General features: G+C 42.6%; 1 protein-coding gene across 1 annotated transcript in view; it reads right to left on the bottom strand.

Annotated features, from left to right (window-relative positions):
- Positions 1-3,166: 3,166 nt before the first annotated feature.
- fnta (farnesyltransferase, CAAX box, alpha) overlaps positions 3,167-27,236 on the bottom strand; it is a 31,126-nt gene continuing 7,056 nt past the window's right edge. Inside the window, exons 3-9 of the mRNA XM_060927887.1 lie at positions 26,763-26,877; positions 21,474-21,578; positions 20,670-20,796; positions 17,735-17,883; positions 17,510-17,572; positions 15,261-15,435; positions 3,167-3,738 (exon numbers count right to left, since the gene is read on the bottom strand). Of these exons, the coding sequence (XP_060783870.1) occupies positions 3,595-3,738; positions 15,261-15,435; positions 17,510-17,572; positions 17,735-17,883; positions 20,670-20,796; positions 21,474-21,578; positions 26,763-26,877 (878 nt within the window). The 3' untranslated portion in view covers positions 3,167-3,594. The remainder of the gene's footprint in view (positions 3,739-15,260; positions 15,436-17,509; positions 17,573-17,734; positions 17,884-20,669; positions 20,797-21,473; positions 21,579-26,762; positions 26,878-27,236) is intronic.

Here is a 27,236-nt window from a genome sequence, read left to right on the forward strand (position 1 = left end):
TACCTTAGCAGTTGCTGAATTAAACTGAGTTTGTTGTTGAACAATATTCCAGAAGTCAACAAACCAATCGCCTCACACGGGGCACCATTTTAACTGTGGGTGCAATCAGTTAATTATTAAGTGATCAATCTCGTTAAATCAGTCTCATTAAATTTTGAAGGTCAATAATTAAAATGAATCAATCCCATTGAATCATTTAATTTGACTCGTTTGAATTGAATCATACCATAGAATCACTCTCATTTGAAGTGAATCGTTCAGTGAATCGTTCAATGAATCATTTAGGGAATTGTTCAATGAATCATTTAGGGAATCATTTAGTGAATCATACCATTAATCCTGGTGCTTAATAATAAATTACCAAACAGCTAAATTATGGTATATTTCCAAATTATTAAGATCACTTACCATATTATATAACATTTGCACCCTTTTTGAATTCTTTGAGAAAATTGGGGACTTCAGATGTTGTTCACACAAATAAACACAGTTTGTTTAATAAATGAATTTATTATACAAAGATAAAAAGATAAATCAATATATACAAGCAGTGAAGTGTGTGTGTGTGTGAGAGAGAGAGAGAGAGAGAGAGGAGTGTGAAGGACTTGACCATGTGTTTAGCCTCGTGTAGCTAACTACACGTGGTGGAGGCCTAGCTTGTTGGTAGCTAAACAAAAGAATGTTATCTAAACAGAACAAAGGATTAGCTCTGTGTTTAGCCTCGTGTAGCTAACTACACGTGGTGGAGGCCTAGATTAGCCTTGTGTTGCTAGTATGTGTTTGTGAAAGGCCCTATAGCCTAGCTAAAGTGTGTTTGTTAGGCCTGATGGCTTGCTGAGCACATGGTAGGCCTTGATTAGCTTTGTGTTGCTAAGCAGACAAAAGCGAAGCTGTAGCTAACCCACTAGCTCATAACCATACTGAATCCACTGAAATCTTAATGACATCAAGATGTATAATAATGAGAACTATATGTTAGTAGTAAAGAATAAAAGAGAGAAGCATGCGCAGCCTATCTATTAAACAATTGAGAGAACATAGAACCAAAATAAATCAACACGCTGCGTGTTCAACAGTGTAACAATAAACCTGGGTTTAAATTCACACTATTTCAAATAAAAGCAAATTCCTAAGACTATCCTAATTATGCCCAAATGCCAAAATCTTACTTAATCCTGCCTTTAGCAAGATATGAAGAACTATTCGCCGGTGTAGTCTCGGGCCTCGCCGTGGGAGCACGTGAGCCGCTCGTGATGGAGGCGGAGAAACTTTCGGGTCGAACGGAGCACTTGGGTGGTTCCCGTGGAAAGCAGAGAGTTCTTGGTCCGAACCTCAGCGTTCGTGAGGAAAAGTCTCTGATCAGAATAAGATGCACAGCGCTTTGAGTTAAAAAGGATTCAATCGCTTCTTAACTTTTAACTGCCTGGGCTGCAGTCGTGACGTCACTTCTAATGCAAGTAAACCGGTTGTAACTCAGGTTGAGTTTAAAGATCGCGCGACTCTAGAGTTTACCTTTGCCAAGGGTAAGAAGGAAAATCGCGCTGAGTGATGGATCTTGCAAGAAAGAAGACGTCTTTTTGGGGTGGAGAGCGCCTCTTTATACGTCCAGATCCATCGGGAGCCAGCCGTGAGAGAGCAAAGATGGAAGCGTTGTCCCATTGTTTTATGTTTCCTTGTATGATGACGTAGATGATCCCGCCCACGCGTGACGTAGGTCACACGGAAGTGGACTGGGAATTGTAGTTCTGACACAAGATGGCGGTATGATACCTACACTTTGTTGGTGTTAAATCCGACAGTCCAACTGTGCGGCATGGCCAAAATTCACTTTAAAGGAATACGCCACCCCCAAGTGAAATTGAGTCAGTCCCTGCAGTCCCTAGATTTGGATGAGTGAGCCAAAGCGTTTTGTAGCCGACCCAGCCATTGCCCAGATCTAGAAACGCCCCGGTTAGCTTTAGCTTAGCGTAGTCGCTGTAATCCGGCGTGTCCAGCTAGCATTGTCGTTGCAAAAGTGAATCAAATAACTCAAGATTTTTTATAATTATTTCTCATGACCTGTACATTCACATCGAGTACACATCAATGCAAATTAACACAAAGGGCTTTACTAGACCAATTTATATATGGAACTATTTTCGGCCACAGCACAGGCAAAACACCGCTGCAGGCGCAAAGACACCACGCAGCACCTGAAAACCCTGGTTTCCCTGGTAACACTGGTGTCTTTGCGCCTGCAGCGGTGCTTTGCCTGTGCTGTGGCCGAAAATAGTTCCAGATATAAATTGGTCTAGTAAATCCCTTCGTGTTAATTTGCATTGATATGCGTACTCGATGTGAATGTACAGGTCATGAGAAATAATTATAAAAAATCTTGAGTTATTTGATTCACTTTTGCAATGACAATGCTAGCTGGACACGCCGGATTACAGCGACTACGCTAAGCTAAAGCTAACCGGGACGTTTCCAGATCAGGACAATGGCTGGGTCGGCTACAAAACGCTTTGGCTCACTCATCCAACTCTAGGGACTGCAGGGACTGACTCAATTTCACTTGGGGATGGCATATTCCTTTAAGAACATAACGTTGCTATTGAACTCTGTATATTCCCCCTCAGTGGCGCAGACTCCATGAGAACACATCCCAAATTTATGGGAATATCATGAAAATGGATTACAGACAACATAAATAAGAGCGGCTGTACGCATTTATTAGCTGCAGGCCTTCATGAAGGCATAATGGGGGATAAAACTATGCTAAATCAAATATATTGCAGACACAGAGGTACCAAAAAGACAAAAATAAAACCGTGGCCGAGTGCTAGCTGAATTCATTTAGATGACATCTGCTCAGCAGTAGTGGCAAAACCCCATTCACATAGGGAAATGTGCATCTGCTCGAGCTCAAATTAGTTTCCCTGCACGGATTTAGCTTCTTAGTCACCGACGTTAAAAAATACGCAGACAAGAAGAGAGATTGGGCCGGATATCTTCGAAGCAAAAGTACTGATAGAATTAGTATTCTTCATCTCAGTGATCACCACATAGTCTGAGGCAGATACTGTATACAGATTCTGGGCAGATATACAGATTCTGTCTTCTTCAGTGTTGCAACTTTACCAAGAGGAGAGTGCACCTACAATCCCTATACAACAATAAATAAATATCGTGTTAACCTTTTTTATTGTAAGCATACAAAAACAGCCATACACACAAGAGCTTTACAGAGTTTGCTAGGGAATATTTTGGCAACAGTTTTTTGTATATATTTGCAGATTGGGCATATATTTGTGTAGTCTTATTATTGATGCTAAATCCCCCCCCCGCAAAAGTCTGAACTCCAACTTCTTATTAATTTACTAATAGATTATGATTGATTCATTGCAGCCTTCAAGTCTTGTCACATGACTACACAACGGATTCATATTCTTCCTCTACTTGACTTGCAGCAACCACATAATGGGCTTTACCAATATGGTAAAACCAAAATACAGAAATACACCAGTTCAGCAAGAGTCTTGTAAGCTTCTAAGTAAGAGTCTTCGCTGACTCCCTCTATCCGGTTATACAGATTTCACTCTCTTTTCCTTTCTCTCAGTAATTGCTGGGGATCTCCTGCTCCTCAGTGGACATAGACTGGATGTCTTCTGAACCATACTTGCTCTGAAGTGAGCGGGCCACGTAGCGCCAGTATTCTCGCCGGATAGTATCCTTCTCCTGGGCAAGCAGCTCACAGATCTAGAAGAGACACCGGATGCAAAAGGGGAGACGGGGAGAGTGGGGAGCGACAACTAATTAAGACCAATTACCAAGAATAACATGACACTACAAAACACTGCAAATTTCCCCAGCAGGCACAGGCAGTCTGACCTGCACTTCACTGTAGAGTTGACATTTTTAAATGCAGGAAGAGAGACTGGTTTAGTATTCCTGAGGGGACAATACCCCTCTCTGTGAGACACTAAAAGCCTTTTAGCTCAAAGAAAAGTGATCCTACTGTGAACGATTCTCAATATTCAGCACTTCTTGCTCGATCTGAAAAGGTCACTGGTATGGGTTTGTTTCTGTAAGACTTGCATATGTGTGTTGCTATTCCTTAGTCACTCTGCTGAGGAAAACACCTTTGGGTCATCTTTAATTATCTTTGTGAAATTACTTTGTTAAAGCCTTCATAAAAATACTAAATAAATACTTTTTTCACAGTAAGTGACAGCACAGAAATTGTGCAAACATCACAGAGACTATTTCTTTTTTGTTATTTAATTAAATAATCTATCACTGTATATTGTAATCTGAATTGTTATTGACTCAAAACTGTAATTTGACTGCCAACAAAAAAATAATGGATTGCACTCTAACATTCACACACACAATTTTATATATTATATCTTTGCTCTACAGCATTTCATTGCTTTTGCACAGTACACTGTGTGTCTCATATATATGATATATATAAAAAAAACAGTACTGTGCAAAAGCAATGAAATGCTATAGAGCAAAGATGCCTTCAAAAAATAATGAAATTAAATGTTTCTACATTAAAAAAACAACACATCACTAAGTAGTAATGCATGAAAAAAGTCAATGCTCAGTGTGATGACCCTTTGCTTAAAGAAAAAAAATAAATATTTTATTTATATATATATATATATATATATATATATATATATATATATATATATATATATATATATATCAGTCTCCAGTACAATCAGTGCAGTTTTATAGGCAACCGAGCTGCAAGTTTTACTGAACATCTTACAGAATTAGCCGCAGTTCTTCTGGAGACTTTGACTGGTCACACTTGCTTCTTATTTTTGCAGAAAACCCAGTAGCCTTCATTATGTTTTTGTCTGATAAGTGGTCTGTTCTTAATATATTGCTTTCTTTACTGACATATGCCGCTTTTCCACTACCAACGCGGCTGAGCCGGGCTGAGCCGTGCCGTGCTGAGTCGGGCTGAGTGGGGCTGTTGGAGTTGCATTTCGACTACAACCGCGCTGAACCGTGCTGGCTGGAAGTGGGTGGACACATTGGGTGGAGTTAGCGAAAGTGAGTGGACGTCACGTGATGTCGTTAGGCGGCGCAAACAGTGACATCAGTGATCTTTTAAGCGGTAGTCTCACGACCCGGATAGTAAACAATAAACATGGAGTCGTTAGTGTTGCTGGTCTTGGTGCTGTGGCTTGTTGTCACCGACAACGCCAACAGATACTGGCAAGAGCGTATAGATGAGGCGAGGCGCATAAGGCTTCAGAAATTCTCGTAATTCGTAATTATTATTCTTCCGGGTTTACGGTGTTTACAGATCCCAGCGTGCTCGCGGGGCGTGTGAGGACACTCCTCCTCACCAATCAGTGCACAGGGGAGTGTCTCCTCACGCCCCCAGCCCCACTCGGCTCGGTTTGGCTCGCTTCAGCCCTACTCCAAAACCGTGCGAGTTTTGGGTGCTAAGCAGGGCTGAAGCGAGCTGAGTCGTGCTGCTCTAAGGTAGTCGAAACGCGAGCTGTGTCGGGCTGAAGTGAGCTGAAAAAGGGTAGTGGAAAAGGGCCAATACAAACATTTTTCTGTAACATTTAATTTTGGGCTGGAAAACTAATGCTTGGAAATCTAAAGTGGTTTTGTACCTTTTCCATAATGTAGAAGTCATAAAAGTCTAATATATATAAAATGTCGGATGAACTCAAATAACCACTCCTCAACTGCAGCAAGCTGAAAAGCATCTCAAAATGCATAACTTGAACCTTGAGGTGGATGAGCTACAACTGCACAAAACCACACCGCGTTCCACACCCATGAGCTAAGAACAGAAATCTGAGGCTACAGCGGGCACAGGCTCACCAAAATGCAATATCTGAAGATTAGAAAAAAAAATGTTGCCTGGTCTGAAGAATCTCGATTTCAGCTTCTCTTGGCATGCATTGGGCCGTTTAATACCAATCAAGCATGGTTTGAATGCCACAATACGAGCAAGTTCAAGCTTATTCTTCCGATTATCCTCACTAACAGGTGGTTTTCTTATAGTCATATAGCTCTTCAGTCCCAATCCTGTGTTCTCTCGTTGCATTTTGCGTGTGGAAATGCTCTTATTTTCACTATTAAACATGGGCATGAGTTCTACTGTTAATTTTTTTCTTTTTATGATTCAACTTCAAAAATCTTCTTAAGTTGTTTTCTTTGCTTGATGCAGACCAATAATTTAACACTTCTGAAACACAGTAACATCTTTTCCACAACCAGGATAAGTCTTCCAACATGGCTGTGAAAGAAATGAGAAGCTACTCACTGCATCAGATAGGATTAAAAGAATTGTTGCCAGGTGAAGCATATCAAATCACTACAGTAATTAAATAAGCAAATACTGAAGAGCCTTTGATTATTTAAGTCCAAAAGGCAACCTTTTTTTTGGGGGGCGGGGGCACACCAGGCAGTGTACTAACCAATACTAAACAACATTTCAAAAACTGTTTATATTGGGCAACACGGTGGTGTAGTGGTTAGCACTGTCGCCTCACAGCAAGAAGGTTCTGGGTTCGAGCCCAGCGGCCGGCAAGGGCCTTTCTGTGTGGAGTTTGCGTGTTCTCCCCGTGTCTGTGTGGGTTTCCTCCGGGTGCTCCGGTTTCCCCCCACAGTCCAAACACATGCAGGTTAGGCTAATTGGTGGCTCTAAATTGGTGGCTCTGTCCAGGGTGCATCCCGCCTCTCGCCCATAGTTAGCTGGGATAGGCTCCAGCTTGCCTGCGACCCTGTAGAACAGGATGAGCGGCTACAGATAATGAATAGATGGATGGATGTGTTTATATTTGGCAATTAAACTGCATTTCAATGGTCAACTGGTTTGGTTCCTCTGGTTCCCAGAAACTCCCACTGGTTCTTCTTTCCTTGCCGCTGTACTCCGTGTTTAAATGTTCCTCATCAATCATTCAGAAATGTAAAGGTTAATACCTGTGTATTTAAAAATGCACACCAAAATAAATAAATAAATAAATAAATAAATAAATAATCACATTGTAAATTCTAATCCATTCTAATCGGGAAATCGTTCCACAGTTTTGCAGATGGATTGCAGAATTATACAACATCTAACAGCCTAATGAAAGGAGTACAGCTACAGGTAAATTAAATGATCAAAGAGAAATAAAACATGCCATTAAATTTAAACTGCATATACATATCGATACCTCAGGCAAACGCACCTCTTTTAAGAATCACTTGCACAGACTATTACCTTGAATGCCTTTTACTCTACACATGCACTTAATGCAATTTTAGTAATTCTACCAAATTTAAAATTATTTTATATCATTATCTCAGGCATGAATTATGACAGCTCTCTATTCACAAAACAGTCATGACATGTGCTACCGCTGGACCGCCAAGGAATTAAATTGAAGATATTTTACAGTTTTGTATCTCGCTGCACAGAGACGTTCTTTAATTTTTTTTTACATGATTAAACAGAGCACCTCTTGTTTTAATATCCTATGGGACTAAACTATTACGAAGCATTTTAACTGCTGCCGTGTACCTATTCGTTAGGAAGAATAATGGATCATGGATGGCAGCTCACCAGCTGAAACTTTATCCCAGAAAAACTGAACTGCTGTTCATCCCAGGCGATTCATCCCCATACCAGGGTCTTGTGATCTTCCTGCAGGCAACCTTGGAGTAAACCATGGACAATTGCATGTCCTTTTCTGCTCACACTGTTATTCTGACATGCTCATGATAAATTCTCCTTTGCAACACCAGAAGGATTCATCCATTTCTATCCACACAGGCCACTCGGGTGCTTCTTCAGTCCCTTGTCATTTTGTGACTGGACTACTGCAGCTCACTCCTGACAGCTCCGCCTCGGAGCACTATCTGACATCTGCAACTGATCCAGTATGCAACTACATGATTTCAACTTGCCTTAGTTCTCACACACCACCCCATTCCCTTGCTTCTTCCACTGGCTTCCTGTAGCTACCCACATCAGATTAAAAAAACACTGATGTTTGCCTACAAAGCCAAAAATGGACCAGCAGCCTCTTACCTCAAAGCATTCATCACACCCTGCACTGCATTACACTTCCTCCCATCCTCTAGCACTGCTCAACAGGATCCACCATCTCTCAGAGTACAAAAAAAAAGGCATGAAACTACAGTTCTCTCTGTTCTGGTACCTAGGTGGTGGAATGAACTTCTCCTTGATGTCCGAACAGCCGAGTAATTGGCAGTCTTCAAGCAACATCGAAAGACCTACCGCTTCCTGAAGTACTTAAATTAGCGCTTGGATTTCAAAAAAAAAAAAAAGTGCTGTTGGTGTCCTTTTCTTACTATATTATCTACCCAACAGGTTTGAAAATGATGGTATTCTTAGTCCGTGACCTAGTGAACCACTATCATAATACATTTATTGACTGAGACTTCAAAGCACTTCTGCAAGTCACTCTCGATAAGGTAGTCTGCCATACGTCAGAAATGTAAATCAGGGTTTTTTCTAGAAAAATTTAGTATGAGGGCGCTCACCATGGCGAGGGAGCGAAGCGGCGGGGGGATGGTGCCGGTTGTCCCCCCCTCTCCGCCGTGCAAAGCCTTTGAAAAATTGAGGCTACAATGGGACATTCTGAGGCTATCTGAGAGGGAAATTGTAACAAATTGTCTGTCAACAGTGAAAAAGAAAGAAGTAATTTTCTGCCCCGGACAGTCTTTGGCTTTCTTCCGTTTCGTGCCGCGGGATGACATCTTTAAATGCCCAAGTGTCAACAAAAACAACTCGCGAACTACTTCTGTCAAAAGCTCCCGCGCCGGTGGGTGAAAGGTCATTCAGTCTTGAGAAATCTCGCTCTACAAGTCAGCTGACCTTGTATGTAACCCATGTCAAATCTCGCGAGAGCAGCCGCGACAAGTAAACAAACATGGCGCCTCAGTCTGGAAAACGCCAATTTGGATTGTTTTTGCACCGTCTGGAGGTGTATCTGCTATGATTGGAATATTTTTGGAGTAATTATAACGCATTTGATGATCAGACACATTGTCACGTGGTGTTGCTGGGATGTTTTCATGGAGAAACGATCGTTTTGAGAGATTGCATGTTGTGCAGTAGCATACAAGTGTATGGCCTAAGTTAGGGCTGTGCGATGTCCCCTTAATTGGCATCGACGATGTTTACAGTGCAAACATCGTGATGGACGATCATATCGTGGGCGGGGGGGGATTTTAATACCACATTATTAAATATATTATCATCATCATTATTATTATTAAAAGTATTAGATACTCATCCGAGGCTTTGGCACGTAAAGAAAAAAAAGCGCTAGGTGATGTGGAATATTTGGTCTTGATAACGGATATGTGGTCCAGCTGCAACATGATGCCCTATATGTCAGCTACCGTACATTATGTGGACTGAGAGTGGGCAATGCAGTCCAAATGCCTGCAGACGAGTTTCATGCCAGAGACACATTCAGCGGACAATTTAGAAGACGCGTTGCGCGAGACACTTGCCGAATGGAAAATAGAGAAGAAAAAGATCGCCTGCATAACAACGGGGCGAATATTGTCACAGCCATCAGGCAATTGAAATGGCCGTGGTTAAGTTGTTTTGGGCACAATTTGAACCTGGCCATAACCAACTCGCTTGCGCAACAGAGGGCCAGTACAGACCGAGCGTTTGGAGTTTGCCGAGCAGTCAACACTGCGTTTGCGCACAGCTGGCTTCGGAGAAATGAGCTGCGCAAAGCGCAGGTGGAAATGAACCTCCCCGAGCACTCACTGATCACGGCAAGATATTAATCTGCTCTAACAATGAAAGACTAGTATTCAAACTATGAGAAGAAACTACACTTAAGCTATTACTCATTGTTTATTTACACCATATCAATTGAAGATGCGTTTCGGCCTTTAGTGCGCACTTGAACGCGCTAATTTTTCCAATTTATTAGTGTTTGAATTATTGCGCCAGCTTTTAAAATCATGATTTAATAATTGTTTTTTTTTTTTACTGTCTTTACATTTATCAGAATCACCTTCATTCTTCCATTTGGTTTGACATTATGGCTTAGAGTGGACCATTTTGAGTCTGAAAGTAGGCCTATTAACCAGATTAAAGTTATTTGACTTCTGCCGAAGTCTGCGCTTCACTGCTGTTTGATAAGGTGCAATATTTCCCGACTGAAGTCGTTAATAGTGGCTATTTGTTTGAACAACATGACAAATTTTACATTAAAAGTATAGTGTAGGCTAAAAAATGAAGTCAAAATTTATTATTAGTAGCATACTGTATTTGTGTAACCACATGTTATGTTCACTAGCACGTCCCTGCACCATAGCCTACGTGAACAAGCGGTAATAGGATATTACTTTATAATGATTTATATAATTATGTATTTATATGTTATTTAATATATTTATATATTAAACAAAACTAACTAACTAAACTAACAAAAAACTAACTTTTTAGGTTAAATAGGCCCAGATGATACCGTATATGCATGTTTATGACAGGAGGGGGCGTGGTATCACGATGGTGGCTCTCCATCGTGATGGATGACCACCATCGTCGATGGACGATGGCATCGTCTATCGGCACAGCCCTAGCCTAAGGTGGGGTTTACATTAGACCGTATCAGCGGATCATCAGATTAACGTTTTTAAAACGATTCGCGTGCACACAGCAACACCAATACACGGATACGCTCGGCTCCGCAGGCATCCTGCGCTCCAAATCACTCCGCCCTGAACAGCGAGTGCCCTCTGGAGGGTGCGCACTCCGGCCCTGCGCAGCTCACAGAGCGCGCGAGTGAAGTGCACAAGCTGTGATTCGGGACTGAGCCGCTGTGTGTGAGATCCCAGCGCATATCACTTACCACTTGCAAGTGGAAGGATGGCAAACCTAAAGACAATCATAACTACACAATGGGCAGTATTTGCATCAATATTTGCAGTATTTTCATACTTTTATACTCTAATGAAAGGTGATACAAGGCGGAAGTCCGCGCCGTTTTTCAGCAGTTGCGTCACATGACCAACGCCAGCGAATCAGGAAGGTGGATGTCACAGTGACGTTGTCCAATGACGACACCAGCTAGAGCTCAGCACAGCGTATCCGCGTATTCTCAATGTTTACACAGCACCGGAGCGGACACGATCTGGATTGAATATGTGGACCCTGGCGGATTCCCGTTTCCCGGCGTTTCCAGGCGGTTTAATGTAAACGGACAGTGCATCCGCGAAGAAAACGAGACAGATACGGTCTAATGTAAACTTGGCCTAAGTGTGACTTGGGGTTCAATCGGCATTTTGGTAAGAGGGCGCACGCCGAGAGTAAGAGGGCGCAGCGCCCCTGTTCCCCGGTTTAGACGAAAGCCTGTAAATGTAAGAATAACTCTCACAATGTTCAACCAGTGTGTGGGAGTATAACATTACAGTCTTATTCAGAAGAAGAAATAACTTTATTCATCACACGCTTGTGAAATTCCTCTCAGCATTTAACCCATCTGAAGTAGTGAAAACACACACACACACACACACACATGCGCGCACACACACACACCCAGAGCAGTGGGCAGCCATGCTAACAGCACCCAGGGAGCAGTTAGGAGTTAGGTGCCTCACTCAAGGGCACTTCAGCCCAAGGCCGTCCCATATTAACCTAACCACATGTCTTTGGACTGTGGGGGAAACCGGAGCAACCGGAGGAAACCCACGCAGACACGAGGAGAACCTGCATACTCCACACAGAAAGGCCCCTACCAGCCGCTGGGCTCGAACCCAGAACCAATTCATATTTGAATGTACTTTTAAAGGTAGACTGCCTTTCAGATTTTTCAAATGTAGGTCATTGTTTAGTGGACTGAAAGCTACTGAATTCCAATCACAGACTTGCAATTTTATTTGTTTTTTTTAATAGAACAATTAATGAATTTAAGGTCATATGGCCCGAAATTCTCCGCTATTTTTTCCTGCTTCACCATGACCCAAATCAAGATACTATGTCATGCATTACACGGTGGGCTTTCCCCGTGTGCGCAAGGCATTGTGGGATACAAATTTGAAACGGGAGAGAAAAACGGAGGACGCGAGTGTGCGAATGAAACCGCAAAGACTGACTCCAGTAACGGAAAGCGAGAAGAAAAGACGTTATGTTGCGAAGGAAAGGAAACGCAGGATCGAACTAATAAATATCGGCGGTCAGCGAGCACCTCCGTGTGATCAGCTGTTCACTTAGCGACAGAATGATGGAACTGTCAGTGCACGGTCAAGATAAACCTGTAGATGGCAATAATGCAACTCTGTGGATGCCAGCTGCCTTAAAACCCAAAAGAAGGTGGTGGTAAACCTGCACATGCGCACACCGGACTTCCTCGGTCTGCTTGACTGTGCGAACATGTCTGTGAAGATTCTCAGTCATCCAGGTCATAGTAAACTGTGGGTGGTAGAAGAGAGCAACTGGACTTGAAGATTCTTGAAAACGTTTCACCGCTCATCCGAAAGGCTTCCTCAGTTCTGTCTGACTAATAGGGAGTATCAGATATTTATCCTCTCATGGATCATAATAGAATCTGAATTCTGATGGCTGCATAGTAGGTGGCTGATTAATGATGTCTTAGACCCCCACCTCTGTTCAGTGTTCCAGGTTGACAAAAAAAAAAAAAAAAAAAAAAAAAGAACGATCCTGGGTGGCACAGTGGTTAGCGCTGTTGCCTCACAGCAAGAAGGTCCGGGTTCGAGCCCCGTGGCCGGCAAGGGCCTTCCTGTGCGGAGTTTGGCCGAATCCCATTTCACCCCTTGGACCAACCCCTTGGCCCTTCCCCTCCATTTTGCGCGTTCACGTGAAGGGGTAGGGGTATCCCAATCCCAGTTAACGCGGAGGGGTAGGGGAAGGGGGAGGGCTTCTGTACCCCTCCAAACGGAGATTTTCCTGGAGCTGACTCCGAACGAAGGGGTTTGAGTGATTTCCCACAATGCCATGCGGATTTCAGCGAGATTTCATGCGGATTTCAGAAAGATGGCGGTTCCCGCGGCGAAAGATTGTCATAAATGTATTTTCTCCATTATTTACGTGTTTTAAGTTGTTATCCAGAGGAAACACGCCGCTTGATTCGCTTTCGAGCTGAGAATGAGCAGCGATTTCTGAAATCCAAGCTGCTGCTAAAAAGCTTTGGGAGTGAGTATTGTTTTCGGTTGCTTTACTGCGTACGTTTTGTTCTGTTATTCTCGCTTTTATTGTTTACATGAGTGTTCTGACACCTCATTCTGTCGGATGTGGTGCACAAAGCACCAAAGATATCCCATTCAGTGGTGTTAGTTAACAAATCACACCCTGCCAGCAGAGATTTCTGTTCTGGCTCTGACTGTAGCGGCTGGTCGCAGCCAATGATGCATTTGGTCGCGTTTTGCTAACGTAAACGCTGACGGAGGTACGCGATGACGTATGCGATCATTGAAGGGCTATCCCAATACGTAAGGGTTGAATTTCAAGCCCTATCCCTTGTAGCTCAGTTTCAAGGGGAAGGGCCAAGGGGAAGGCGGAGGGGAAGGCGGAGGGATAAGGGTAGAAATTAGAATTGGGATTGGGCCTTTGCATGTTCTCCCCGTGTCCGCGTGGGTTTCCTCCGGGTGCTCCGGTTTCCCCCACAGTCCAAAGACATGCAGGTTAGGTTACCTGGTGACTCTAAATTGAGCGTAGGTGTGAATGTGAGTGTGAATGGTTGTCTGTGTCTATGTGTCAGCCCTGTGATGACCTGGCGACTTGTCCAGGGTGTACCCCGCCTTTCGCCCGTAGTCAGCTGGGATAGGCTCCAGCTTGCCTGCGACCCTGTAGAACAGGATAAAGCGGCTAGAGATAATGAGATGAGAAGAATGATCCTCTCTGGCTAAAATGTCTGCCAGTTTTCTGGAAGTAAGAAGTTTCTTAGAATCTTCAAACAAGTCCAGTTGCTCTCTTCTACCACCCACAGTTTACTATGACCTGGATGACTGAGAATCTTCACAGACATGTTTCTACGCACTTTGGGATGAGATCCCTCCGACTGGTGTGGGAGTATGAGAGGACTTCCAGAAAACTGGCAGACATTTTAGCCAGAGAGGATCGTTCTTTTTTGTCAACCTGGAACGGCCATCACTGAACAGAGGTGGGGGTCTAAAGGCCAATTTATGCTGACAACCCAGTCCTCGCAGACGGTGTCGCAGACAGTGTCTGCGTAGCCCCCCCCACCTTCGCAGACGCTCTGCGCGCACCTCCCAAAAATTGTGACCACCGCAGAAGCCTCGCAGACAAGAGGGCTCTGATTGGTCCACTCTACCCGCTGTACACGCACTTCCGCTTCCCTACTTTCCCGGTTTGTTTTGTTTTCACGACCGGCATTTTTAAAAACACGAGTGAAGATGGAGCAGCATGAAGAGCGGTTGATTTAGGAAGTACGGACATCTATACGACTCCAGTTCTAGTCATTATAAAAAAAAAAAAGTTCTAGTCATTATAAGTAACCGGAGGATAAACACTCCACTAACCACACCCACCAACTACTCCTAGCGACTTCGCCCCCCCTTGCGTTGTGCCGGTGAATAACATCGCGCATGCCTATTCCCCCGCTCAACAATAAATTACAACTGTCTGCGAAAAGCTATCTGCGAAAGCCTTGTCGCAAGAGCATGCAGAGGCCTTTAGACATCATTTATCAGCCACCTACTATGCAGCCATCAGAATTCTGATTCTATTATGATCCATGAGAGGATAAATACCTGATATTCCTTATTAGTCAGACAGAACTGAGGAAGCCTTTCGGATGAGAGGTGAAACGTTTTCAAGAATCTTCAAACAAGTCCAGTTGCTCTCTTCTACCACCCACAGTTTGACTGTGCGAAGCGAGCAATTTCATGTAGATTATTTACTAGGGAATCCCCTCAAATTAAACAACTTCCCAGCCACACAATTGCCTGGTTTTTTTTTTTTTGTGACAGAAATAAACATATCACAATGACCAAATTTCAGAGGGAGCTAAATTTCACCCATTTTATGAAATCGAAAGGCCGTGTAGCTTTAAAGGAATAGGACAGCCCTAGCCTAGTGTTTATTTTCCCACTAGAGACAGATGTACTGTTGACATTTGTAATATACATAAGACTTGGTAAAATTCCAATTGTTAGACACAATTGCGATGCATTCAAAAAAAACAATTCCCCATTCCTATAAATCAATCAATCAATTTTGATAATTATATCTGGACTAGTCCGACAAATACAACAACATTGGGGCCATTTAAGATTTTTACCTCCAAGGCCTTGTTGAGTGTGTCTAGCTTATTGCTACTGTTGTTGGTTTCGAGTGTGTCCTCATAGAAATCCACTAGGAAGCCGAGCAGATGTGGCGAGCAGCACGTCTCCTGCAGTTTCTGAACCTGCTGCAGCACCTCAGGATGCGCCGAGAGTCCTGTAGCCTGCAGAATCCTACCACAATCAATCGTACACAAGAGCAACACTTTAGCTCAAAACTCAAACGCGTATAGCAAATGCAAACTTTAAGTGTTAGAACATGTCATAAATGTTGTCTTGAGACTACAAAATAAGGCAAGTTAAACATCTGTTTTGTGGTTTGTGAAGAATTCCTTTTTTCATTATGAGAACGTCAAAATCTACTATGTTGATAAATAGTGCCATCTACTGTTTGCATGTACACAATACCCATGTAGTCTCACAACAGACCAAGTAAGAAATAAATAATTAAACAAATATAGCCCAGATCTGAATTACTTTACCTCATGTCCACTTGCCCATGATTAACATGATCTCTTATTATCAGATCCTATTTAGTCTGCTCGATTTAACCCAGCTCTCAACTGCTTTTACTGATAGCAGTGATTGAAACCCGACCGGTTGGGAGGTCAAGCAGTGGATTGTTTACATACCGGTAGGTGTCAGGAAAGGGTAAGTGATGGGGAGTATCATGCACGTTTCAGACCTCCCCTACCTTTAGGGGCCAAGGGCCAAAACAGTTTCCCCCCCCACACCCATCACTCTGAAACGAGTCTAAAGCTGTGTTCACACTTATACTGGTACGATAGTGGTATAACTGTATCGATACAGAGTATACCGGTACAGTTTAGTGCATCTGTCCACACTAGCGAGAAATGTTTGCGGTTTTCTTTCACGGTAGTTGAAATGCGCGTGCGCGAAATGTTTCCGTGGTTACCGAGTAACTTCCTTCCGAGAATATGGCGGATGAAACAACATGTGTGCGCTTTTTGTTGTCAATGTACAGTCTGTATTTCTGGTGGTCATTTATTCAGTCGAATCGTATAAAACGCGCGAAGCAGTTGAGAAAGAAACAAACGAATCTCTGTTCTTCACTATTTTATTCAGCGAAGACATCGATTGAGGTGTGGGACTTTGCGCGTGCGCATTATATTTGCATCGATACAGAACCGCTTCATCTGTCCACACTACGTGAAGCGCTACAGTACCGATACGAAACCCATACATTTGTGGGTTTCGTACCGATACAGTTATACCGCTACAGTACCGGTATAGTTGCTAGTGTGGACAGGTGTTCTCATCTCATCTCATTATCTCTAGCCGCTTTATCCTGTTCTACAGGGTCGCAGGCAAGCTGGAGCCTATCCCAGCTGACTACAGGCGAAAGGCGGGGTACACCCTGGACAAGTCGCCAGGTCATCACAGGGCTGACACATAGACACAGACAACCATTCACACTCACATTCACACCTACGGTCAATTTAGAGCCACCAGTTAACCTAACCTGCATGTCTCTGGACTGTGGGGGAAACCGGAGCACCCGGAGGAAACCCACGCGGAGAACATGCAAACTCCGCACAGAAAGGCCCTCGCCGGCCACGGGGCTCGAACCCAGGACCTTCTTGCTGTGCGGCAACAGCGCTAACCACTACACCACCGTGCCGCCCTGGACAGGTGTTGTGGTACGAAAGTAGTTTCGTATCGGTACAAAATCCCTAGTGTGGACAGAGTATAACTCTGCTGCCAGTTCCTGTTTATAACTTTTATGTGTCTCCTTTCAATCACTAATTACTAACATCTGGACTGCTCCCAAGTCCTAATTTTTTCAGTAGATGGCAGCCAGATGCGATGTAATATTACTAAATTTCAACACAGACCGTGCCCTGGCGCTATTTTAATTTTTTTTTGCACCACTAAAACCGGGACCACCCCCAGTACCTATTTACTTGCTCCACTAAAGCTGAGCCCACCCCCAGTGACTATTTACTTGCACTAGTGGGTATCCCCAGTTCCTCAGTGCTTTTCGCTAGTAATGCATGACTGCTTCCAATTACTAGATGTTGATACCTTATCACGTCCAGCTGTTCTGTAGTTTTATACAGGCAACAACACAAGTCCTAATTACTTTGCCGGGAAAATCTAGGCCAAAGTACTGGATTGGCACGGCAGTAAATAAGTAGGAGCTGGGAGGATAATCAGACCTTGCGTAGGTCCCTATGGGAATAAAAGGATTAACATATTTTCACTGATGACAAAGTACAACTCTTACCCTTTCAGATAGTTCCATGCACTTTCATTGTGTGGTGCTTTCCTGATTTGTTTTATAGTGTACCTTTTGCAAAAAGAAAGAGAAACAAAACTTATGTTGTTCAAAATCAGCAAATTAAAAGAAAGAAATGGTAACAGGATCCTACAAGATGAAAATAAACACATCATGTAAGATGAAAAAAAAAAAAAAAAGACTATGACAGATTTGGCAATTTGCAGGACTCACTGCACTTCTCGCTCTAGCACGTCTGTGGGAGAATAAGTGGTGGTATGACTTATGACAAAATGACGCTGGTTCCATGCAGAGTTATTCCTCACATCTTCTTCCAACAGCTCCTCTACGTATTCCAGCTCCCCGTCCCACAGTTTATATTCCTGTGCAACACACACACACACAAAAAGAGAGAGAGGTTTGACACTGAAACTTTCTGTATGACGTTTATTCACATTCCTGATGCTTTTATTGAAATCAAATTGCAACTTATACAATCTGAGCACAGAAGAGAACAGTTGAGGGGCAAAAGAACGTGTCGGCATTTTACTGCATCTGTAGTGTGGTCGCAATCATTTCAAAATAATCCCATCCACTGGGGAAAAGGACAGAAAACCCACTTCCTTTAAAAGTTATAAGATGTACAGGGTGTTTCAAAAAATTTTATACCATTTCACAATCTAATAACTTTGCCAATTCTTGTTCAATTGACCTCAAATTTTAACAGCATGTGTGGAAACAGGTAAAAAAAAAAATTGCGTTTAATGTTTTTATCTTTTTAGGTATAGAAATACCATTCACTGGAAAAGAAAAGGCATTTTCTGAGTTAGAGTACGCTCGAACACAGTCGAACAAGACTGCGCAGTGTGCATTTATGACAGAATTCTCTAAAAACGCACCAAATGCAATGCAGATTTGGACAGGGCACAAAAAGTTCAAAGAGGAAGGCTGTCTACGCAAGGCAAAAAGATCTGGGCGACCACCAGCCTCGGAAGAGACGGTCGAGCGGGTTTGCCAATATTGAAAATTTGTGAAATCATTCATGGGAAGTTAATATGTGACGGCCTTGGGCTGAGGTGCCCTTGAGCGAGGCACCTAACTCCCAACTGCTCCCCGGGCGCTGTTAGCATGGCTGCCCACTGCTCTGGGTATGTGTGCGTGTTCATTGCTCACGTGTATGTGCGCATGTGTGTGTTCACTGCTTCAGATGGGTTAAATGCAGAGAGGAATGTCACAAGCGTGTGATGAATAAAGTTGTTGTTTTTGGAATCCACATGCCTTTGAGTTTCTCGTTCAAATTTTGAGAAATAAACCTTATATTGCTCAATATTAAGCCTGTTCGGTTTCATTTGCCTAGACTATGTAGTTTCTGGGATATTTACATCTCAAATAATTAGGGCTGTAACGATACACCCAACTCACGATTCGATTCGTATCGCGATTTTTGACCCACGATTCGATACACCCACGATTTTTTTTAAATGTTTTTTTAAAGTAGTAAATTTGACTTATTAACATTTACTTAGTTACATTAACTATTTAATAACAAATAATTCAGACCACTGCAGAGAATGAGTAATATGTATGAAAAAATGAACAAATGTATATCCAAAGATTGTTTTATTTCTCAAAATAATACTGTTGAGCCGGAAGCTCTGTGTTTTTTCGGTTCTGAAAAAGTCATTTTTCCAAATCGTGTAAATCCGTTAAGATTTTTTTTGGGGGGGGGGGGGGGGGGGGATAGGGGTGGCTCTCTCACTGTCTCACTCTCATAGGGCCAATGATTTTCTGTGATCGCGGAAAACAGATGGAAATTACGGAATTTTTATAGTGAAACATTGCTCGCGTGTCAAAATGTAACTGCCGCAGAAGGCTTCCGCCCAAGCAGATGCTCAGTGCTGCCAGATACTGTAACGTTTTCCACCCCAAAATATGTTCAAAACCAGCCAAAAAGCACCTAAAACCGCCCAATCTGGCAACACTGCATGCCTTTCCGGTCAAGTGATTGTGATTGGCTTGTGGCACACCTAGCCAGCCAATGAGCTGCTTGTTTACAGATTCGCTCCCCGCGTCGCAACCAGAATGGTGACCGCTTAAAAGAAATGAATGCTCTGCCAGTGGCGAGTGTGGACGTTGCGTGACTCGCAGAAGATTGTCGCAGGTCGGCGAAAAAACGACTTACTAATAGATATAAAAAATAAAAGTAATTTAAGTAAGTTTAAAATGTAATTTAAATAAAAAGTATTCATAAATTGAAGTTTGGAAGTGCCTCTGTTTTTGGGCTGAGTAGAAGTTTGAAAGGGTGTACCGCGATTCTGCCTTCTTGTATCGCGACACGGATCGTGGCTCTGCGTATCGCGATTTCGATACGCATATTGTTACAGCCCTACAAATATCAAATTTTTTGAAAAAACACACTGTATAATATACTTTTGTAATATTTTCTCATGAATTCTTCCCTAAAATGGGAAGGCATTTTCAGATAAGGGAGAATGTGCTCTTATGCATCATCAATGTAAATATGATCACATGCTCATACAACAAAAACTCAACTTTCTGGTCATTATGACAAAACCATTACAGTACATGATTTCTGTCTTGCTAAAAAGTTATAGTGGCACAATTAAGAGCTTACACAAGCAAAATATCCACAAGCTTTTTGACTCCACAAATCACATCATTACCACCTACTCTAGCTACTATAACAACATTCCTGAATATTTTTTTTTTAACACTACAGTAGCAGACATGGGTGCCCTTCCCTCCATAACTATGCATGTAAACAACAACTTCTATAAGGAGGTTGTATTAAACGCTGCTGAAATTAAATTACATTTGTAATTGTTGTAGTCCGTTCACTGTGCCTTCTCTTAACCATCCCAGGAATTTAGCATCCCAACATCCTTGTTGAAGTCATAAAACTAATACACACTGCAGGAGGAATGGGCAAATCACCAGCTTGGTTGCCAACGACAAGCAGATTTCGTTACAAATCCCGGCGCCTGCTGCTTCCGAGAGCCACCCTTACAATTTTCATGATCTCCAGTTAAGTAATGCTTTCAGAAAAAGAAAAGGTGGGGAGAGGGAAAAAAAAAAAATTCTACTTGTACGTAGAATTTTAAGTTTGCAAGGCTGTAAAAGAGAAGCGTGAGGTCATTTGGACTTTTACCTGAATGACCCACTGTCTGTGCTGCCATGCGTGGTAGTTCTTGGCATCCTGAATGAGGATCTCGGATGTGAACTGCAGCTCTTCAGATGGATCATTAAGCCACTCAACCACCATGCGCCTGTGATGCCTTTAACCAAGCACAAAGAGCAAAGTCAAGGGGATTGGAGTGCTTACGCCTTACAAGTTGGCCCGGGAGGGAGGGGGGGGAAAAATCGGCCACAGCATTCTTGATAAACTCTGTTTCTCTTGAAGAAGCTTTTAACTGCATTAACTACACATAAAGCCTCGGTCACAACCGGCCGTACGTGCTCCTACGGTCGGTCTACGTGCAAAAAACGCAAGAAACGCACGGAGGGCGCGCGTGACGTGCTGATTTTCGAGCCGTAGACCGGCCGCAGAGGTTCTTTGTCATGTCAAACAAACTCTACAGGCGCTTACGTTTTTTTCAGGTTGCAAGACAAACTTACGGCCAACGTGCGTCTTTCTCCACGAAAAAAAAAAAACCGCAGCGATTTGGGAAACGCCAAAAATCGCACGGCCAAAAAAAATCGTACGTCCGGTTGTGACCTAGGCATAATGTAACATGGACAAGAAAGTGAAGAATATGGCTTCGCCGTGTGTGTTACGTACAGTATGACAATTACGTACAGACAGCACATACAAATCTAATTATAAACATGATACAATTAGAAATCTAACTGTAAACGTAATGGTACAATCATTAAGCTGGGACACAGGGTTTTTGGGATCTATAAACTGGGAGTCCAGGTTAATTAACTGATAAGTGAGGGAGACAAGTATTACCAGACTTGATAGTTCTTGGGCTGGTCTTCTATAATTGCAGTGATATATTTCATCTCCTTCCTCAGATCTTTCTCCAAAGCTTGCAGCAGTACTCTCCTGTAGTGCCTGTAGAGAGGATTCCAGCAAGCAGAGCATGAGGAAACTTGATAACTGGTACCCTTTAAATGGAGCTAGAGCTGGGTGAGAAGACAGTATAATTTAGAAACCGATTACGAGATTGGTCAGGTGTCTGTCCAAATACTTTTGGGAGCCCACTGCTTTTACTATTGATCAAGTTCAACACGCTTAAAGGTGAAAGAAATTAGCTTGCATTAAAGAAATGTGCTTGTGTAGAATTACAGTAGGTCTCGTAAATGTGATACTTAGCCAGAAAGACAGCCACTTAACCCGAGACAGAGATTTTCTCTCTCTTTTTTTTTTTGGTGACACTGGTCACATGTTCGCACTCATTCGTGAAGAATTCCCAGAAACTTCCTGCACTTGTGAAGTGACCATCCAGATCACAATGACCCACATATATTATTCTACCTGCAGTCACTGGATATGAGCAATCACGCGCTCTGATTGGCTACTCTACTCAGGGCTTTCCCCAAAGCACAGATATGCGGCATACCGACGCGCTGCGCAACATCAGCGCCGCGCTGTCACTTGCACACCACAAAAAAAAAAAAAAAACCCGCGGCGGCACGGTGGTGTAGTGGTTAGCGCTGTCGCCTCAGAGCAAGAAGGTCCTGGGTTCGAGCCCCGGGGCCGGCGAGGGCCTTTCTGTGTGGAGTTTGCATGTTCTCCCCGTGGGTTTCCTCCGGGTGCTCCGGTTTCCCCCACAGTCCAAAGACATGCAGGTTAGGTTAACTGGTGACTCTAAATTGACCGTAGGTGTGAATGTGAGTGTGAATGGTTGTCTGTGTCTATGTGTCAGCCCTGTGATGACCTGGCGACTTGTCCAGGGTGTACCCCGCCTCTCGCCCGTAGTCAGCTGGGATAGGCTCCAGCTTGCCTGCGACCCTGTAGAACAGGATAAAGCGGCTAGAGATAATGAGAAAAAAAAAAAAAAAAAACATTCAATACCATAAACATTCACACTCACATTCACACCTACGGTCAGTTTAGAGTCACCAGTTATCCTAACCTGCATGTCTTTGGACTGTGGGGGAAACCGGAGCACCCGGAGGAAACCCACACGGACACGGAGAGAACATGCAAACTCCGCACAGAAAGGCCCTCGCCGGCCACGGGGCTCGAACCCGGACCTTCTTGCTGTGAGGCGACAGCACTAACCACTACATCACTGTGCCGTATGTGTCAGCCCTGTGATGACCTGGCGACTTGTTCAGGGTGTGCTCCGTCTTTCGCCCATAGTCAGCTGGGATAGGCTCCAGCTTGCCTGCGACCCTGTAGAACAGGATAAAGCGGCTACAGATAATGAGATGAGAATGAGATAAACTAAACAATGCAGAGGACTTTCCACACCTAAATATCTCCCCTCTGAAAATGAGTATTAACTATAGAAATAGGAAGGTATTGTAATATATAGGTCTAGACTATCCTGGAACTCAAAGTTTATCTAAAGCCAGAAGTGAAAATAAAGGGTTTCGTCGTGTGCACTGACTGCCATTTGCAACCGTACTGTACATAAAACCACGCTCTAGGCGCTGGTCACTAGATGGCGCTGTTGTGTGATTTGACCTCGATTCCTGACATTGTTCAATATTATAATTTTATTGCACAGCAAAAAAAAAAATGCAAATATTTCTCTGAATTGACCGTTTCCAGTGTCTTCATTTCAAATCCAATTCTGCCCTTTAAATTTTGCCCCTTGCACATTTGACAAGGTAAAAAAAAAAAAAAACGCAAATTTAATGATGTTGAATTGTGCCTAAATCAGCCCAAAATGCCACCAGAATGCACCATTTGAAGTCTCAAATTTCAAAATTTTCCAGGGGAGCATATCCCCAGACCCCCCAAGCAACCGGTCCTACGGGCCCCTTTGGACTCTGCATCAGTAGCACTGCTCATATTTTATTTATACAAGTGGTATGCAAAAGTTTGGGCACCCCTGGTCAAAATTGCTGTTACTGTGAACAGTTAAGAAAGATGAAGATGAAATGATCCCCAACGGGCATAAAGTTAAAGATGACTCATTCCCTTTATATTTTAAGCAAAAACAATTTTTTTATTTTCATCTTTTACATTTTCAAAATGACAAAAAAGGAAAAGGGCCCGAAGCAAAAGTTTGGGCACCCTGCATGGTTAGTACCTAGTAACACCCCCTTTGGCAAGTATCACAGCTTATAAACACTTTTTGTAGCCAGCTAATAATCTTTCAGTTCTTACCTGGGGGATTTTCACACATTCGTCCTTGCAAAAGGCTTCCAGTCCTTCAAGTTCCTTGGGCTGTCTTGCATGCACTGCTCTTTTGAGATCTATCCACAGCTTTTCAATGATGTTTAGGTCAGGGGACTGTGAGGGCCAGGGCAAAACCTTCAGCTTGTGCCTCTTGAGGTATTCCATTGTAGATTTTGTGGTGTGTTTTGGATCATCGTCTTATTGTAGGACCCATCCTCTTTTTAACTTCAGCTTTTTTTTTTTTTACAGATGGTGTGATGTTTGCTTCCAAAATTTGCTGGTATTTATTTGAATCCATGCTTCTCTCGACCAATGAAATGTGCCCTGTGCCACTGGCTGCAACACAACCCCAAAGCATGATCGATCCACACCCATGCTTCAGAGTTGGAGAGGGGTTCTTTTCCTGGAATTTGGCACCCTTTTTTCTCCAAACATACCTTTGCACATTGTGGCCAAAAAGTTCTATTTTGATTTCATCAGTCCACAGGACTTGTTTCCAAAATGCATCAGGCTCGCTTAGATGTTCATTTGCAAACTTCAGATGCTGAATTTTGTGGCTAGGACGCAGGAAAGGTTTTCTTCTGATGACGCTCCCATGAAGGTCATATTTGTTCAGGTGTCGCTGCATGGTAGAACAGTGCACCACCACTCCAGGGTCTGCTAAATCTTTCTGAAGGTCTTTTGCAGTCAAACAGGGTTTTTATTTGCCTTTCTAGCAATCCAATGAGCAGTTCTTTCAGAAAGTTTTCTTCATCTTCCAGACCTCACCTTGATCTCCACTGTTTCTGTTAACTGCCATTTCTTAATAACATTACGATCTGAGGAAACAGCTACCTGAAAACGCTTTGCTACGTTCTTGTAGCCTTCTCCTGCTTTGTGAGCATCAATTATGTTATTATTCAGACTGCGAGGGAGTTGCTTAGAGGAGCCCATGGCTGTTGATTTTAGGGACAAGTTTGAGGAGTCAGAGAATTTATACAGCTTTGAAATCTGCATCATCTGACCTTTCCTAACGAAGAATTTGAACAAGCCACAGCTCAATAAGCGACTTAAGGTCTGGAAGCTTGGTTAAAAAGTTACCCGAGGACTCAAATGTATTGGGGTGCCCAAACTTTTGCATGGTGTTCCTTTTCTTTTTTCACTCTCCAGTTGTATAAAACAAAAATACAACACAAATCTTGCAGAAAACGCTGAAAAAAAGTGTCGTCTTTACCTTTATGCCATTTGGTGATCAGTTCATCTTCTGCTCACTTAACTATTCACAGTAACAGACATTTTCAGTAAGGGTGCATATATATATATATATATATATATATATATATATATATATATATATATATATATATACACACACACACACACAGTGTATATATAGTATACAGGAACATCTGCAACCAGTATGGAATAGATGTACCCAAGTCCCAATGGGCCATACCACAGAAGGTGGCTGAGAACAACAGGGCCAAGGTTCTGTGGGACTTCAGCTTCCAGACTGACAAACAGATCCTGGCTAACCAACCGGACATAGTGGTGGTGGACAAAGAGCAGAAGAGGGTGGTGGTGATAGATGTGGCGATCCCAGCTGACGCCAACATCAGGAAGAAGGAACATGAGAAACTTGAGAAGTATCAAGGGTTGAAAGAGCAGCTGGAACGGATGTGGAAGGTCAAGGGTTGCGTGGTCCCTGTGGTAGTGGGGGCACTTGGGGCAGTAACCCCCAAACTGGGAGAGTGGCTCCAGCAAATCCCAGGAACAACATCTGAAGCCTCAGTCCAGAAGAGCGCAGTCCTAGGAACATCGAAGATACTGCGCAGAACCCTCAAACTCCCAGGCCTCTGGTAGAGGACCCGAGCTTGAGGATGACATGGATACCACCCCCCCGCCGGGGGTGAGAAGGAGATTTTTTTTTAATAATTAATATATATATATATATATATATATATATATATATATATATATATATATATAAATTTTTTTTTTTTTCCCCCCCCCTGGGGAAAGCCCTGCTACAACGAGGCTATCAGCTCATATACCATGAGTAGAGAAAAACAAAATGAAAGATCACGTTGCTCAGCCAACCAAGGACAAAATAAAAACTCTAGTCAAAAGCAACCTCCCCCTCAAAAAAAGTAACAAAATATGGAATAAAAGTATTTAATGGAAAGAACGTCTTTGTTTTTTTTCCAAGAAATAGTATTAGAACATTTTTCACAAATTGCTACTGTCGTTTCGCCAGTTTGTTTACATTCTAAGTGGAAATAATTTTGCCAGACATTTTGTATAAAGTTTTTATTTATCGAATTTGCAAAAAATAACAATAAAAATGCCCCGTTTCTCAAAATCCAGTGAAGGTGGACAGAATAAACATTTATTCCACTCAACCTCGTCATACATGGCTTATGGCCGACTCGGTGCTACGTGCCTCATCGGCTATCAGCTCATGTACGACTCGATTTCATGAAATAACTTAAATATTGTTATAAGGTTAAAGAACCATGTTATAACACTTAAAAAGAGCTATTCAAGTAGCTTTCAAATGACACCAACCTACAGCACCCAAGAAAAAAAGCATCATCTCCGATTTTGGCGCTCTATTTGCGGTTAAAATGATGACTCAAATGCTGCTACTGAGCTCATTACCTTTCAGTTGATCACTGAAGCGGGTCCCCAGGTGAGAGACTGTTTATTAACTCGAAGTTTTGGAAGAATTTACACATTTATTTTTAGGACATGGTGAACCTGCAGAACATTTTGTTTACAAGATAAAAACCTCTGTAGCTATTTTGGATGAATTTAGCTTTATACAGACAAACCTGCACATTGTTTATGATTTAGAAATAAAAAGTTTTTTCAATCAAGATAGGTGCAGCTTTAAAAAAAGTGGCCAATGTGGGCCCATCATGAAATGTCTAAGTAGTGTAATAACACTGCTGCCATACTCACCATACTGTATAATTTGCAGCGTTAAGGTCGATGGCTTCAGCAGTGAGCGCAAACGCCCTCTCACTCTTCTCATCATTCTTCAGCAAGGCTCTGAAGTAATCATACACATCTGAGACTGTAAAGACACAAAACAAAACAAAAAAAAAAAGTTTTCATACAGTGGTGCTTCAAAGTTTGTGAACCCTTTAGAATTTTCTTTTTTTCTGCATAAATATGACCTAAAACAACATCAGATTTTCACACAAGTCCTAAAAGTAGAAAAAGAGAATCCAGGTAAACAAATGAGACAAAATTATTATACTTGGTCATTTATTTATTGAGGAAAATGATCAATAATGATCACAAATTACATATGTGAGTGGCAAAAGTAAGTGAACCTCTAGGATTAGCAGTTAATTTGAAGGTGAAACTAGAGTCAGGTGTTTTCAATCAATGGGATGACAATCAGGTGTGAGTGGGCACCCTGTTTTATTT

Source organism: Neoarius graeffei, chromosome 8 (genome assembly GCF_027579695.1).
Source record: "Neoarius graeffei isolate fNeoGra1 chromosome 8, fNeoGra1.pri, whole genome shotgun sequence".
In the NCBI taxonomy this organism is placed as follows: domain Eukaryota; kingdom Metazoa; phylum Chordata; class Actinopteri; order Siluriformes; family Ariidae; genus Neoarius; species Neoarius graeffei.